The following is a 16,788-nucleotide window of genomic DNA, read 5'->3' as shown; positions in this document are numbered from 1 at the left end:
ACGTCATAAGAGGAGAACACGTGCATGCTGGAGTGTGAGTGTGTACATTAGGTGAAGAGAATGTGACAAAAAGATCATATCACGATACTTAACAAACATTTCGACGACATATAACCTGGGTCATGATATTTAGGTTTGATAACAGATTGCCAGCAAAATAGTGTTGCATAAAAATAAAGAACCCTTTAATAACTAATATGAGACTTTTATTTAATGTCTATAAAAATAAATGATTGGTATTGGTATTGGTATTGAGCTGATACTTGCAAAAAATGCTGGATTGAATATCACAGAAAACATATTATATATCAGAGTAACAAATGGCAAAGATTGGAATTGGATTTGGGAAAGAAATGTATTTTTGGAACTGGAAATGTTTACATAAAAAGAGGCTTGATGGGTTTTTCTTTGGTTTGGATTGGTTTCATTATATTTATACTTTATACTATAGGGAACACTTTACAATAACAGTACATGAATAATCATGCACTAATACCTGAATTAATACTTACTTAAATATGAACTAATGATGAGTTAAGGCATGCACCAATCACTTATGAAGAACTATCCTTAACTCATTATGAATTCATAATGAGTCTTTATTGATCACATATACACAGTGAAATTCTTTTCTTCACCAGCATGTTAGGAAGTTGGGGTCAGCCATGAAAAGCACCCCTGGAGCAGAGAGGGTTAAGAGCCTTGCTCAAGAGCCCAACAGTGGCAGTTTGGCAGTGCTGGGACTTGAGCCCCACCCTTCCGGTCAGTAACCCAGAGCCTTACCCGCCAAGCTGCCCCTGTCCCTTTATAGCCACCTTAAGTACATGTTAGTATGTTTGTTAGTTAATGTATTAATTAACACGTATGGGCAAACTGAATCAAACATGCTCTATAAGAAAGAATATTAATTTAATGTGCACAATCTCAAATTGTTTATATAATTTGCCATATGCAGCTGCGCACACAGTCACCATCCAGTGCAGCTGCATTACTACAATAATACATTAAAACTAAAAAGCATGTACTAACATGCTATCATTATTCAGGCATGAATTCTAAAGAGGTAGTTAAGGTTAGCTCTTCATTAGTGCATGCCTTAACTCATCATTAAAATGCCTTAATACGTCAGGGGCAGTGGTGGCTTGGCGGTTAAGGCTCTGTGTTACTGATCCGAAGGCTGGGGGTTCAAGTCCCAGCACTGCCAATCTGCTGCTGTTGGGCCCCTGAGCACTCTCTGCTGTATCATGGCTGACCCTGTGCTCTGACCCCACCCTTCTGACATGCTAGGGCATGCAAAGAAAAGAATCGCACTGTGCATATGTATATGTGATCAATAAAAACTCATTCAGCTATTAGTGCATGATTATTTGTGTACTGTTATTGTAAAGTGTTACAATACTTATTACCTGTGTATTTACAATGTAAGTGATTTTTGTGTGAAAGAGTTTGTGCATCAATAAAGAAAAAAGAAAACATTTCGTAGTAGTTGTTTTTTAAGAAAAACAGTACTGGAACGGTATCGGCTGATTATCCAGGTTTCAGTATCAGGATCGGAAAGGAAAAAGTGGTATCTCTGAAAATCTATTTATTTCGCAGTGAAAAGGCGGAAAGAAAACATTCTGTAAACATGGCAGCATTTTGAATTTTTTAAACAATTCCAAACAAAACTAATCAGCTGCTTTCCATCAAATTATTCAAAAATGTTAGAGGATATTGCACTACGTCAGAAAAGTTTAGCGTTATATTATGAATATTGTACTATATCAATATCATATGTGAATTACCCCTGTGCGTTCTTTCTCCTAAAGGAAACCAGAGCGTGGGCTCTCTCTCAATCTCACCTCAGCTGCAGGTGACAGAGCGTCCTCACCCCTACAGCGAGCAGGCAATTCATGCAGCTCTACGCTACATTTGCACTCTATGAATAACAATGTCACCAGGATGGATGCGCAAGAGCCTCATTCACTATTAATCGCCTGTTCATAGACACAATAATGCAATGCTCTCTAGGTTGTGCTGACACATGCATAAAGCATAATACGTGTGCGTGTAGAGATCATCACACAGCCTTCAGTGTATTATGATGGGAGAAGTGGCATTCCACTCCAGGACACTGAGGACCTTAAAGCTCTGCGGTCCTAAGATTGAGTGGAATCGGTGTAGCGTGTCAGCGAGACGTATACAGAGACCAGCTATGACTGGAAATGCAGACGGGAGAAACAGAGCGTAGCACATGCAGGCTTGTTAGCTGCGGAAGGCAACTCGATGGAGATATTAGCCATATGGCCGCTCGGCAAAGAAGGTGAAGGATGCTGACTCCAGCAAAGTGTGCTAAGGAGATGTGGGGAAGGTTACGAGAGAGAGAGAGAGAGAGAGAGAGAGAGAGAGAGAGAGAGAGAGAGAGAGAGATGTGATTCTTTATCAGCCACTACAGCAGTGTACACCAGGCGAACATTAGGACACTGAAAGTATATGAAAAAATCAATGCTTTTCCTGGACCAGTGCCTCTCTATTGTTTCCTGGTTAATACAAAGAAACAAAACAAAACAGAGGCAGTACTATTTCAGCTATTAAATCAAAAGTCACCTTGCTGTGCATTTTTATGGGGTTGCTAGGAGGAAGAACAGGTTTAATTCCCCGTTCCTCCCCTTTCCCGAGAGCAGCTATTGGAAAAACGAGCTCATCTGCTCGGTGCTCACGCACCGGTCATCCATGCGTGTCCGTGTACATGACACCTAGTGAAAGATAAGCTCTCCAAGCACTCGCTCAGAAACGACTGGAAGGGAAACTGGACATAACTGTCAGGCATAGAAATGCAGGTGATGAGGGAATTTTGAAAAATGGATATGAGTGGGAATGCACAAGTGACTGTGCTGGGTGTGCACATTGATTTAGAGACAGCAATGCTGGAAAACAGTGTGTGTGTCTGTGTGTGTGGGGAGAGATTCATTGACCCACAGTGATTAGTAAACATGCACATGCAGAAAGGGAGTTGTTTGACGCAGGTCAGCGAGGTCAGCACAGGGAGTGACACTCGTTTAACTGTATCAGGCCACACACACACACACACACACACACACAGCCAAATGCAATTACTGTGCACAACCTTGCCATTAGCTAATGAAAACAGTCTTACCCAGACATAACAAAGTGACTTTTTCTGTTTTTGAATATGAAACCAGTCAGTCTTAGTCAGGCCAGTTTGTCAATACAAGCCAATTAGCCTATTAGATAGGATAGAAAAACAAGCGCTAATAACTTACTACATCACTTACTACATCACTAAGTCACTTACTGCTTTTATCACGGTCGAAACAACACCACAGCTCTGTTTAGGACATTGTTCATTGATAAAACACACAACTGAACACTGTCATTCCATATTTGGATTCTAATCTAATCCATTAGATTGGATAAAATCTAATATGGGGCTCAGGTGGTAGAGCGGGTCGTCCAGTAATCGTAGGGTTGGCGGTTCGATTCCTGGCCCACATGACTCCACATGCCAAAGTGTCCTTGGGCAAGACACTGAACCCCAAGTTGCTCCCGATGGCAAGTTAGCGCCTTGCATGGCAGCTCTGCTACCATTGGTGTGTGTGTGTGTGTGTGAACGGGTAAATGAGACACAGTGTAAAGCGCTATATAAGTGCAGACCATTTACCATTTACTCACGCATACCAAGTGTGCACCTGTTCCAACATGATATATCGAGCTGGTACTTCAAATCTGGCCCTTGACATCCACTTTCCTGCAGAGTTTACCTCCAATCTCAAACTCACAATTTATTTACAGCAGAATGCTACTATAGAGGACTTATTTCTGTGAAAATTTCAAGCTCATATCTGGTCCCTCACCAGAGACAATCAACCCGAAGTGAGGGAACTTTTTTAAAAAATCGCACTCTCACTCCCATAAAAAAAGAGAGAAGTATCCAATTTGAAATGTTCTGAATGCACACTACACTTACCTACAGTAGGTCCCCCCTAAAATAAATTAAGACTGAGACTCGAACCCTTCTCATTACACAGTGAATTCACCCTAAAAGTGGAACCGTGAGAAATCTTGAGCATTAAATTTGGACTTGAGTTCTAAGTCTAAGGAACACGGATGTGAAAAATGTTTATATATGTCTTTGTACCTTGTAATGCACTCTAGAGATCAGTTTTTGTTCCAAGGAGCTATCCGGAGCAGAGATATTGAGGTTTCTGTAAACAGCTGTATAACCAAAAAAACTGTAAAAAAACAAACAAACAAACAAACCTGGTGGTTTTGCAATGCCAATACATAGAGGTAATCACACAAATAAATAAATAAATAAATAAATAAATATGAAAAGCAACCTGCATTGGACCACTTGAGATGGAATGACCCTACCATTTTTGTCCAAGAACATATCAAAATAATATGTTTTACTTGGCTCATACTCTGTCTTCAGTAATACTTTAATTTAGGGCTGCACAAAACATTTCAATATAAATTCATCACAATGATACAGCCAATAGAGTTATTCAACTTCATCGTTTCAAATCAACAAAAAATGATAATAGCTTTTTTCCCCCTTGCATTACAGCTTTTTTTTTATTATTATTATTCCTTCACATGAATCCATCTTTTAATCACAATCACAATCCCACTGCTGTTAGTCATACTAATTAAGTGTTATTTGTTGAAATGCCAAATCAGCAAACAAATTTATCATCACAGTAAAAAAAACACACGAATGAAAAACTCAAGATTTCACATTCCAGTTAATAACACCGCTATGTAACGTTAGCCAATTAGTGGACTTCAGCTAAGCTCACCTATTCATTATGTTTAACTGATTGAGGAAGCCAAAAATCCTGATGTGTTTAAGTTATCACTGACTACGATTACATGGACAGCATTAATCTAATTATTGACCTCATTCTGAATAAGACAATATTTTGATTAAGGTGTTTACATGAGTCGCTTTTATAATATTCCTTTCATGTTTCCGTTTTACATGTTATAGAAAATAGATCGTCACGGGGTTAGGGTTAACGTTACACGTCATCACGTCCCTACACTACGCCATCAGATGTTCCCTCCAGAATTACACGTATCAACATACAGTTCGTCTTCGTTATGGTACTATATACAGTTTTGGTTGTTTCTATTTTTAATTTTACAAAAGATTCAAGTGCAGTTAATTATTCGTCATGCTATACGTGCAAATAGACGACTGCTTGATGTCGTGGGCTGCGTCCCAAACCGCATACTTACCGTCTATATAGTAGCCGAGATACATGTATTTCGCCTAAAATATAGTAGGTAAGTACGCGGATTTGGACGCAGCTGTGCTGTGAAAACTCTCACACGACGTTAATAATGTGATTAAGGTGTGTACATGTCTGTAATATACGTCGTAAATGCGACTAAAACAGGAGTACTCCACCTGTCTTAATTCGATTTGTGTTTACTTCGAGTATAACTTTAGTCAGATTAAGGTCATCAATAATCTCTGTTTACATAGTAGTTTCTTAATCAGAGTATTGTCTTAATCAGGTTGAAATCGGATTATTGCTGTCCATGTAAACGTACTGAATGAAGCGGTACTGTTATGCAGCCAGATGCAAAGCGGAGTTACTGTTACCACACTGAAGCTGAGTGTTTTCCATTAACACGACGTCCCGAAGCCTTTTATTCCTATTATTTCAGAGCAATTTACCAACACTATCATTAAATTAAATAACAATCCATTTGACTTTTTATTTTAATGAGCAGCCTCTCTTTTTGAAAATCCATTCACGTGTATCATCCATCATACTAATCCTTGTGTACACTGTTACTATAGAAACGATAACATATTAGAATGAGTGCAATAATATATTTGAATATTTCTGCTGTTACAGAAAACGAATCAACGCCTTCTGACCAATCAGATCGGACAATTCAACTTTATGTAGAGTTGAAACATTTATTATGCTTGTCTTGGAAGTTCTTGAATAAACCTGAAATGTACTTTAATATCATGTTCGCAAACATTCTGCCTTATTGATGTGTTCTCCTAACACACACTGGTAATCGCTGTTGTCCCCTAATGACTAAAAATACGGACTCTGTTATAGCATGTGTTTTCATTCATTGTTTCTGTTCCATTTGTTAAAAATAATCTAGTCCAGAAGATGTTCGATAATTATAACTAAGCGTAACTATATCCATTTCTGATAAGAGTTCCTTTTCCGGCCCAACTTTTGGACTCTTCTGTATTATTCTGTACTCATATAAAATAATCAGCCTGACATTGAATATCGAGACCAGAGCAGTAGGGAGAGGTCAGTTTTCAGAACTCTATGTTCCAGCTCCCAGCATGTGGCAGGATTGTACTGACCCCTTAAACTGGGTTTGGAACACTTCCACAATCAGATAAAGTAATAAAGCTTCCTGAACCGAACTGCGCCGCACCATGAGTGGGGAAATCACATACCACAACTGATCTTTAACTACAAACAGAGGGAGTGGCTCATTATGTATAACATTAACAGTTACGCTCTCGCACTCATTAAGGGGAACTTATCAAAACGCTGGATTTCGCCAGCCCTGGCCTTGAGTTGGGGAATGCGACGTTTATTGTTGTAGGCACGAGATGGAGGATGTTGGCTCACAATGATTCCACTCCTTCATTGTGGTTCAGCCCCACAAGCGAAGGCAACGGCACATAACAGAAAGGCTGAGCGTTCAAACGTATACATTCCTCACGCGGTTTGGCTACAAAATCCGCGTCCATTTTAGGACGTGTTGCTTGTCTATCTTTATAATGAGCAGATAGGAGAGAAAGGGAAAAAAAAAGCGCAGCGCCTACATCTGTTAGTGAGAGCATAAATTTGTCAAAGTCCATTAGTGTAATTGCAAGTGGTAGGGGAGTATTATTCATAGCAATATCCCGAACACATCTATCTTACTGAGACGTACTGATTAACTGATTCCTCATGATTGCTAAGCTTATCAAGTATTAAGACAAATGATTCAAGGAATCTAAGCTATAGCATGTACCCTGCCTCCTGGGAAGCATCTGTCCTCTTTCTATTGGTAAGATAAAGTAACATAGCAGAACTTGCACTAAATAGAAGCGTGGGGGAACTTTTTTCATTTTGCTCCGGCTTAATGGAGCGAGCGTTTAAATCTTTTTTAGGGCGACAGCTGTTTAGAGGAGAGCGCACGGCGCGTAGTGCAGCAGACTTACAGGTTCTTGACGGTGGTGATTCCACGGAAAGCCTTACGAGGTACGGCCTGAATCTGATTCTCACTCAGGTCCCTGGGGAGAGAGAGAGAGAGAGAGAGAGAGAGAGAGAGAGAGAGAGAGAGAGAGAGATAGAGAGAGAAAGAGAGAAAGAGAGAAACAGAGATGAAATATTAGGAGGATGTTTGAAGTCACTTCACATTTCAGAGAAGCAGAGAAGCATCTCAGGCCAGATGGGTGTTGAAACAACTCGGCCTTTCTTGAATGATACTCCTTTGCTTTGAAGTCTAAAACAAAATTGTTCAACAGACCATAAATGTCACATCTTGCTTCTTGTCTTTGAATCCTCCATCGCTGTGAATATGTGTGAGCATTTGTTTGTGTACGTGCACATTTGTGTGTGTGTGTGTGTGTGTGTGTGTGTGTGTGTGTGTGTGTGAGCATTTCTCCCACATGCATTTCATTATTCTGAATGAAGATATTACATTCACTTTGAGTAACATGTAAATAGAAGACAGGGAAAAGAAAAAAAAAATCGTTTTTTTTTCTTTTTACACACACACACACACATACACACACACACACATGCACAAAAATCAGTATTAATGGCCCGAATATTTTCCCTTAATGTTCGAGTTAGGAGGCAAACGATTTTTGACATTTTGAAATGGTTTTGCTTAACTCTATTAAACTTGTTTGTTTGTAGGCTGATAACGGCAAATATAATTTGAAAAGCAGAATGCAATTACTAGCCAGAGAGGGAACAAATGAGCTATGGAATATCGGCCCGGCTAATCAGAACGTCTGCCTCTTAGTCATGGCTGCAACACGTAACATGGAGAGAGCGGCGCTCGGGTTAACCTGTCTGCCCTTGCTCCAACCAATTTCACTGATAAACAATCAGGCACGGATCCAAACACTCTGAGGAATTCTGCCAGGCACGCTGTGTGCTCTGTAATGATGTATCAGCCATAGGACTGCCAGCAATTTCCTCTTAGGAGAATTATACAAACAGCACTTATTGGACCCACGTTGCTGTTTTGCTTCGCTGGAAAATCCGATACGCAGTTGTTTTTAGGAACTAATCAAGTTTTATTAGCGCAAAAAAATATTAATAAATCTGTTCTGCTTTGCAGTGAGGGAATATGGATTTGCGTCTGGCTGGCCTTGATTGCTTTTGACATGTTCGACGGCCTTGCATCGTTCTTGGCTCAGCCGTCTCTGCTAGCACTCTGGGAGCTCGCTTCGCTCATACGATCGTGCTTTCTTATGAGTGCGAAAGTGATCGCTTCGAGGGATGTTTAACGCACAGGTGTCCAAGCGAACACGGCTCTGGTGATGACTTGCATACTGGCTTCGATGGCGTGAACGCGAAGCAGGCGTAAGGAGCACGGGCAGAGGGAGAAGATGTGTTTTACGACTACGCTTTTAATTCTTTATGAGCGCCGGAGCTTGGCCTGAGATTCCTCTTCAAGCTAAGAGGAGAGAACTTCCACGGATAATAAATGTTTTATTGTTTTGTTTACTCAGCTGGATTTTGCCCTCCTGTCTTTCTGACTAAAAAGCAAACTGCCCTAGCTGAATAAGAGCAGCTATGAGAAACTATCACTCTCCGCAGACATGATCGACTGGGTACTCAGTCCTCGAAGTGACGGAGAGATTACATCGCAGACGAGGACTGAAGACATCATGGTAATAACCGGCATTAGGTGACATTTAATGAAGAACAACCTGAAACTTGAGGCAGGGGCTATAAAGTGAAAATGAAGGTTTATGAGAGGATCGTTCTGCCAGATGAAATAGCTATGCACAGTACTTATTTTCTTCAGTGATACAAGATTTGAAGTACATGTCAAGTTCTAGCCTTACAAACTGGATCTCATGCTTGTACACAGAATCATCTACTGGTTTGCCTACAGATGTGCCTTAGGAAGAGGAAGATATTAAGGCTCAAACACACACACACACACACACACACACACACACACACAGACAGCATGTGTGTAGGGGGCAAGTGCATTCGTCTCCCGCCTCTGACAATCTGCTCGCAAATTTCATTAATTTTATTTTCCTTTCGCCCTCCTCCTCCTGACTCGCAGGATGGCTGCCATAAATCTCCTATTGATTCCATTAAAGCCTCCCATGTCCAGACAACCTGGCAGCACCAAAACATATTACTGATAAAAGCTCAACAACACACACACGGATAACAGAGCGGGAGTGCAAGGAAAATCCGTCCTCGAGCGCACGACACAAAATGCGTACGCAGAAAAAAAAAGAATTAGGCGGTGCGTGGGTCAATTCTATTTATCGCATTTTCGTAAATGTCATACTTCATCTTTCACCTAACCCCCCCCCCCCCAGCAAATGAATAAAGTGTTTGGGAGCTGGATTATTCAGGCGGCGTTTCTCACAGTGTTTACTCTCTGCAGGAAACGGGCATGAAAGGGACAAAGGCAAAATGTGATTGTCAAAGACAAGCAAGGATAAAGACCATATTACTGTAACATGAACACAGGAACGCATAGAAGCAGCTCTCCCAGATTAAATCACTGCCTCGCTCAAAGCCAGTCTTTTAAAGCTATAAAGTCAAAAAGTGAGGATCTACGTCGCTCCATTTTCCTTATCATGAGCTGAGCCGAGCAGAGCTGGACAGACTTTGCTGCTGATACGTCTCCTGCCGTGTCTATGCTTCACCTTCTATCTATCAATCACACGCTGCCTCGTTTTGCTCAGCTATTATCTGAGTGCCAAGTCCAGTCTTCAGTTTAGCCGAGAAAACCCTCAAAACACCCCCACACACACTCCCTATAACCTTTTACACACTCCTGACCACTCCTACATACATTCCTGATAATCTTCACACCCAAGTAAATCTCAAGCCCATTTACACACTCCTTAATACATAAGCGCACCACTTGTAAACCCTTATTAGTATTTACACACTCCCAGTAATCATTATCAGGACTGGACCAATAATATGCTTTAAGACAATTCAAGTCAGATCTGTCATGTTGATCATCATCATGTGTTTTATGACTTCACTCGATCACTGGAAAAGACCGGAAAACATGATTCGATACTGGGCTGATAGAGATTCCCTACCCCCTAGTAGGGGCAGTGGTGGCTTGGGGGTTAAGGCTCTGGGTTACTGTCGGGGGTTCAAGCCCCACTGCTAGCCCCAGCCACCGTTGGGCCCTTGAGCAAGGCCCTTAATACTCTCTGCTCCAGGTGTGCTGTATCATGGCTGACCCTGTGCTCTGACCCCAACTTCCTAACATGCTGGTATGCGAAGAAAAGAATTTCACTGTGTATATGTGACCAATAAAGACTCATTACCTCCTGTACACCACTAACCCCACCTCCACACTCTGAATATCCCTGTTCCCCATAAACACACCACCAGTAAACCCTTAACCACACCTTTACTTTCACTTTAAATGCTTTCCATTCAAATCCACATCATACGCACCTAACCACAAGAACACACACCCTATAATCCCTTTCCACATAAAAGAACACCCCAATACACCCTGACCCACATCTATACACACTCTCGTTACCGTACACATTATACACCGATACACTCATCTCAGCTCACTGGAACTCTAAGTGAGATCTTATTAGACCAGTAAGTATATTAACATCACTCCACTGGCAGCCCGTTTCATTTAGAATTGACTATAAAATTATATGACTAAATCCTTTACTGGTGTAGCAGCATCATCCATCTCTGAATGCCTGATAAACTATGATCCAAATCGTGCCTTAAGATAATCTAGAGCTAACCTTTTCCAAATATTGCATGGAAGCAGCATGAATCAACATGAAGCAGATTTTTGCTTTCATGCACCAAAGATCTGGAACACATTACCAATAAACATTCATCAAACTCCATGTATCACTGATATTTAATAAACAGCCAAACATATATTTTTTCACTTTAGCTTTTACCCAGCATTTATATTTACTTACTTTTACTGCAATATAGCTTTTACATTACGTTTATATACATAAATATACATACACACACTGCACCGTGTGTGTGTATGTGTATATATAATGTGATTATGGGATTATTAATGTTTTTCTTTCTATCACTACTATTATTCACTTTATTATTATTAAATGCCTATTTTACACTGTTATTTCTAACTTTTGTTTCTTTATTCCTGTTTATGGCACACTATAAAGCAATTTGTGCTGCATTATAAATGTATAAAAAATTGGTATATAAATAATAATAATGATAATGATAATGATAATAATAATAATAATAATAATAATAATAATAATAATAATAATAATAATAAGGTGAATAAAAATGTGGTTCGCATGTTTGCCTTGCACCTCCAGCGTTGGGGCTTCGACTCCTGCCTCACTCTGTGTGAGTGGAGTTTGCATGTTCTCCCCGTGTTTTGGGGGTTTCCTCTGGGTACTCCAGTTTCCTCCCCAGTCCAAAGACATGCATTGTAGACTGACTGGCATTTACAAATTCCCCGAATTATATGAGTGTGTGTGTGCAATTGTGCCCTGTGATATTTTGGCACTCTATCCAGGGTGTCCCCTGCCTTGTGCCGCGGGTTTCCTGGGATAGACTCCAAGCTCCCTGCGAACCTGTGTAGGATAAGCGGTATAAAATATGGATGGATGTATTATAATTAGCATTATTATTATTATTATTATTACACCGTGCTTCCTACAGTTACACACTCATTTACATGCACCAGTACCAATTAGGGCTGGGGTATACTCCTTTTAATAATAGTAATAATAATATATATTTTTGAAAATGTTATGTGTGAATAGTACTGAAACTGTTTTGAATAGATCTGTAAATGTCACTGCTGTTTTGACAAACATTTTGTCAAATTAAATATCACACTAGTATGTGAGTGTGCCCTGCGATGGATTGGCACCCTGTCCAGGGTGTACCCCGCCGTATGCCCGATGCTCCCTGGGATAGGCTCCAGGTTCCCCGTGACCCTGAAGAGGATAAGCGGTATAGAAGATGGATGTATGGGTGGATGGATGGAAATATCACACTATGACATTTTTACATTATATCACAGCACTGATTCATGCCAAAAATCTGATTGGAAGATGTTGATTAACTTTCTATAACAGCAGGTTTGACAGTAGTGGGTCAATTCAAATTGGATTCAAATGACAGGTTTACATTAATTCATGTCAATAATTATGTTTTCATTTCTATAGTAACAACTAAATCACAACGACTTGTACGGTGTACGCTCCACGTTATGTAAACGCATTACGCATAAACATAGTGTTAATTAACAAATAATAATGCATTACATCATATGTGATAACAGGAACTATGTTAAACAATATTAGATGTACATAAAATTAATAAAACATATAATTGTGCTCTTCTATACCACTTATCCTTTTCAGTGTCCCAGGGAAACCTGGAGGCTATCCCAGGGAGCATAGGCTCCAGGTTTCCCTGGGATACTGAAAAGGATAAGCGGTATAGAAGATGGATGGATGGATGGATAATTGTGCTCTGTTATGTTTTATTCTTTACATTTCCCCCAACTACAGTTTCAGCTACTCTGATGTACTTACTAGGAGCTCCATGCTCTGTATTTATATACATTTCCCACAGCTGTACATCACATATCACATCTGTCTGTCTATCTATCTATCTATCTATCTATCTATCTATCTATCTATCTATCTATCTATCTCACTATCTCATACACACACACACACACACGGGTGAAAGGTGACCAGTAGCCGATGGCCATTCCTGTCAGAAACCCTGCATTATTCATTTCATCTCAGGCACTCATAACTGTGACCAATCACACCGCCTTTATATTCCATCTCACCAGCGACCAGTGTTTTCCAGCTTCAGGGAAGGACATCTCGCTCTTCAGAGCATAAACCGAGAACTCTTGTGTGATTTGACACGTGTGTGTGTTTTAGAGGCCAAAATTCAAAGCGTTAAGTTTCCAGAAAATCCGAGAGACAAACAGAGCACCGTGGGGTTCAGGCTGCACTGCCACACACGTATTTGTTTTTCATCAGGGTGTCCTGGGGAATCGTCCGAGAGATGATAGGGTTAAGACAGCGGCCTCACAGGGTCAGGCACTACTCTGACTGAACACACACACACACACACACACACACACTTGGGGCACTTGGGGTTATGAGATGCACATTTTTGATTTCTTTCATTAAAAAAGACACAGCCAGAACCATAGGGGAAGAAGAGGACCCCCCGAGGGCTCCATAAGCATTTTGTTTTATGAAACCAAAGACGTCTTGAATGGACGACTCTCCCTGGTGCAATCTCTTGGTGCATATTCTCATTCCAGCTGCTGTTGCCTCTCTGCATGCTGAGTGCTCTCTCTCTCTCTCTCTCTCTATCTCTCTCTCTCTGTGTCAATATTCATCCTTTTCTCCTGTGATAGCGCGAGGCCACTCCCACCACTCCTAGAGCTGCAATTCATTTAACACTTATTCTATAAAGATACATAGAACAGTGCATAATAAATACAGACCCTGACTCGTATTTCAGCTTTTTATGGATGTGGTTATGGCTGTGATGGGCCTTGAGCAGTACGCTAGGATTCTTCTGCAGTTAGCAGCAGTCTCCATTTTGGTTTATGGCCAGTTTGAAAAAAAAAAAAAAATGGACGCAAATTAAAACACTATGGATTCCTGGCTCTGAAAGACTCTCAACTGTAATTGGCTTTCAGGATGACAGTAGCTCTTAATTAAACCAGAGAATAGAGGCATGTTTTCAATAGACAGTATAATAAATAGCGGGAAGGCAGAGGCCAAATGTTGCTTTCAGTGTGAGGAACCAAGACTGACCTCTGCCTCTTATTCTCCATGAAGCACAGGCCTGCATAATCCGCCCGCTCTTTGTAAAAAAAAACCCCCCAAAAACGGACCTTTCTGTAACATTCATTTGAATTACGACTGTGGTTTCTGTGCTGAAACTTATTTCTAAAACAAAGAGACAAATACTGGATTTTGGCAAGTGGCAGGGAACCACACGCTGGCTTTGGATGTGAACCTGCTCTTTCTTCATGAAGAGAGAGGTGCAGCAGGACATCATCGCGTTTCATCCCGTTAGCTGGAGGTTCCTACTGCTGTGGTTCTGGTTTGTTCAATTTAAATGATACAGCAGTACCGAAGAGTGTAGGTTAATACTTGTTGGACGTGTAGAAGGCCAAAGGCAAATGAGGGCTTAAAAGAAGTCACTGGGGAAATCTAGGGAGAGCAGCTACACTAACCTTAATCTTAAACCTTCCAGAGAAAGAAATGGCATTGAGATTTGAGTAACACAGAGGCATGTATGGATCCAAGGAACTTAAGAGAAAGGAAAGAGAGAAAGCACAACATATATGTATATTAGTTTCTCCAATGTACCGATCACAGCCTGGCAGCATGTGGCCTTGTATTCTATTCCAGCCATTTAACTTTCTGCCCTTGCTTACTGTCTTACATCCAGCTCAAAGACTTCTTGATTTAATTAACTCTTTATGAATAAAAATATTCCCATATTGATCATCCTCAGCCCGCTGACGCAGGCTAAACTGTGACAGTCATTCGCTTCATTACGCCACTGCACTTTTTTTTCTTCTGCTGGTAGTAGAGGGCATGAAAAAGAGAGCAGCTTCTAAATCATTGTAAATGGGCTAAAATGCTCCCTTGGGTGCCTAAAGCTCACTACTTGGGCTTCAACATTCCTGTACCACTCCTAAGATAGCCCCATGTATGGAAATTAGAAATGGAAATCGCCCCCCTCCGCTCCGCTCCCCTCCCCACAACCCCTAAACCCATGTAAGTATCTATTATGTTTTGTCAATACTTTAATTAAATTAGACAGTTTAATGTGATTTATCTTGATCCATACCCTTTATGGTTATAAAAGCCTTTTTGGCTCTCGGCCCAAAAGATGTCGAACAAGTTGAACGCAGAAAAAAGAAGGAGGAATAGTTAGAGAGGCTGGGCAAGGAGGGCAATTTGTTATTCGCTAATTCACTTTTATTCGTCTTCTGCCATTTGGTTTAATTCTCTTTTCTTCCACTGTGTCTTCCCCCTGGATGGGGCCTGAGCGACAGAGCAGGCTTTTAGAGACATTTAGAGACGTAATAAAATGTCAGTTATAAGAGATGACAGGACCGCATACAGACGGCCCTGATGCCTTGCCTTATATGCCAGAGTGAAGTTCAGACTGGACCGCTTAAAAAAAATAAAAATCAATAAAAACTACCTGTATCAGTCTTGTTCAAAGCAAACTCACATTGCACAAAAAAGTGGGGAAAAGAAGCAAAAGGGATAAGCCCGCTAATCACACAATAGGATTGAGAAGCTTTTAAGAGGAGCGTATTGCTGGCCTGAAAAAGCTGACTCCTCTCTTCAGTCTCCATCTCGCTCTGCTCACATCTGGGCCCCTCAGTGGCGCAGCCATAAATAATACTGAAGAGATTAAGAGATTGGCTGGGGGGAGGTAGTGGTTGTGGGGGTGTAATGGGAGGTGGTGTGCGTATCTGCACAGTTTCAATTCATCTCGTGGCAGGTCGCAGTTGCCACGGAGACCAGGAGCAATTCTGTCCAATTAACTGGGAGCTGGTTGTACAGGTGCATGTGGTAGTGTGGTGGTCAGAATGTGTGTTATTTTGTGGTGTGTATGTGTGTGTGTGTGTTGCATCAGACACTGAGACAGACAGACTGACACACTGCCTTTTCAATTAACGGAAAATGCAGAATGCACAGCATAAGGCTTAAAGTTAAATTGTTTCCCAAATATCCTGTCAAAAATGGCACAGTGTCTGGCAGATGGAATTTCCGAGAGACTGCTGTTAAATTAGGAGGATCTGCCCTACATACTGTTTTAATGCAAAGAATAACACATACATGCAGTAAATCTCTAAAACAATTAAAAAAATAATAAAATAATGTCTTACACAGGAATGATTAAAGGTTCTTTCTAATATAAGCATAAAGTAAAATTCCATATAAAAGCATCACTTTTTCAACCTAAGAATAAGAACCTGAGAACAGAACAGACAACATGTTTACAAGCAACTCACTTATAATAGAAGTATACTAGCATTTGCTAAATTCCATCCAGCCATTTTCTGCTTGTCCTACACAGGGTCAGAGAGAACCTGGAGTTTATCATAGGGGGCTCGGGGACAAGGCGGGGGCTACCCTGGATGGGGTGCCAACCCATCACAGGGCACAATCGCACACACATTCACACACTACAGAAAATCTTGAAATGCCCATCAGCCTACAATGCATGTCTTTGGACTGGGGGAGGAAACCGCAGTACCCGGAGGAAACCCCTAGAGCCCGAGGAAAAAATGCAAGCTCCATGCACACAGGGAAGTGGGAATCAAACCCCCAACTGCAGCAGTGAGAGGCAAGTGTGCTAACCAATAAACCACCACACCCCCCTGAAGTCCATCACTAAATGTTTAAACTTTCCAACATTGGCGCAATATAGTAACATGTAATTTGGGTTACTTCCATTTTGTCTCAGGTTTTGTGGTATTCATAGACCATCAGATCTACTTCATGAAAACATACAACAAAAATAC

At 40.9% G+C, this 16,788-nt stretch overlaps 1 protein-coding gene across 1 annotated transcript in view; it reads right to left on the bottom strand.

Moving 5' to 3' along the window:
* slit3 (slit homolog 3 (Drosophila)) overlaps positions 1–16,788 on the bottom strand; it is a 181,967-nt gene that overhangs the window by 84,473 nt on the left and 80,706 nt on the right. Inside the window, exon 5 of the mRNA XM_017474763.3 lies at positions 7,205–7,276. Within this exon, the coding sequence (XP_017330252.1) occupies positions 7,205–7,276 (72 nt within the window). The remainder of the gene's footprint in view (positions 1–7,204; positions 7,277–16,788) is intronic.

Source organism: Ictalurus punctatus, chromosome 8 (assembly GCF_001660625.3).
Source record: "Ictalurus punctatus breed USDA103 chromosome 8, Coco_2.0, whole genome shotgun sequence".
Taxonomy (NCBI): Eukaryota; Metazoa; Chordata; class Actinopteri; order Siluriformes; family Ictaluridae; genus Ictalurus; species Ictalurus punctatus.
Note: the sequence above shows the minus strand (reverse complement) of the source record. Positions and strands in the feature narration are given on the sequence as shown.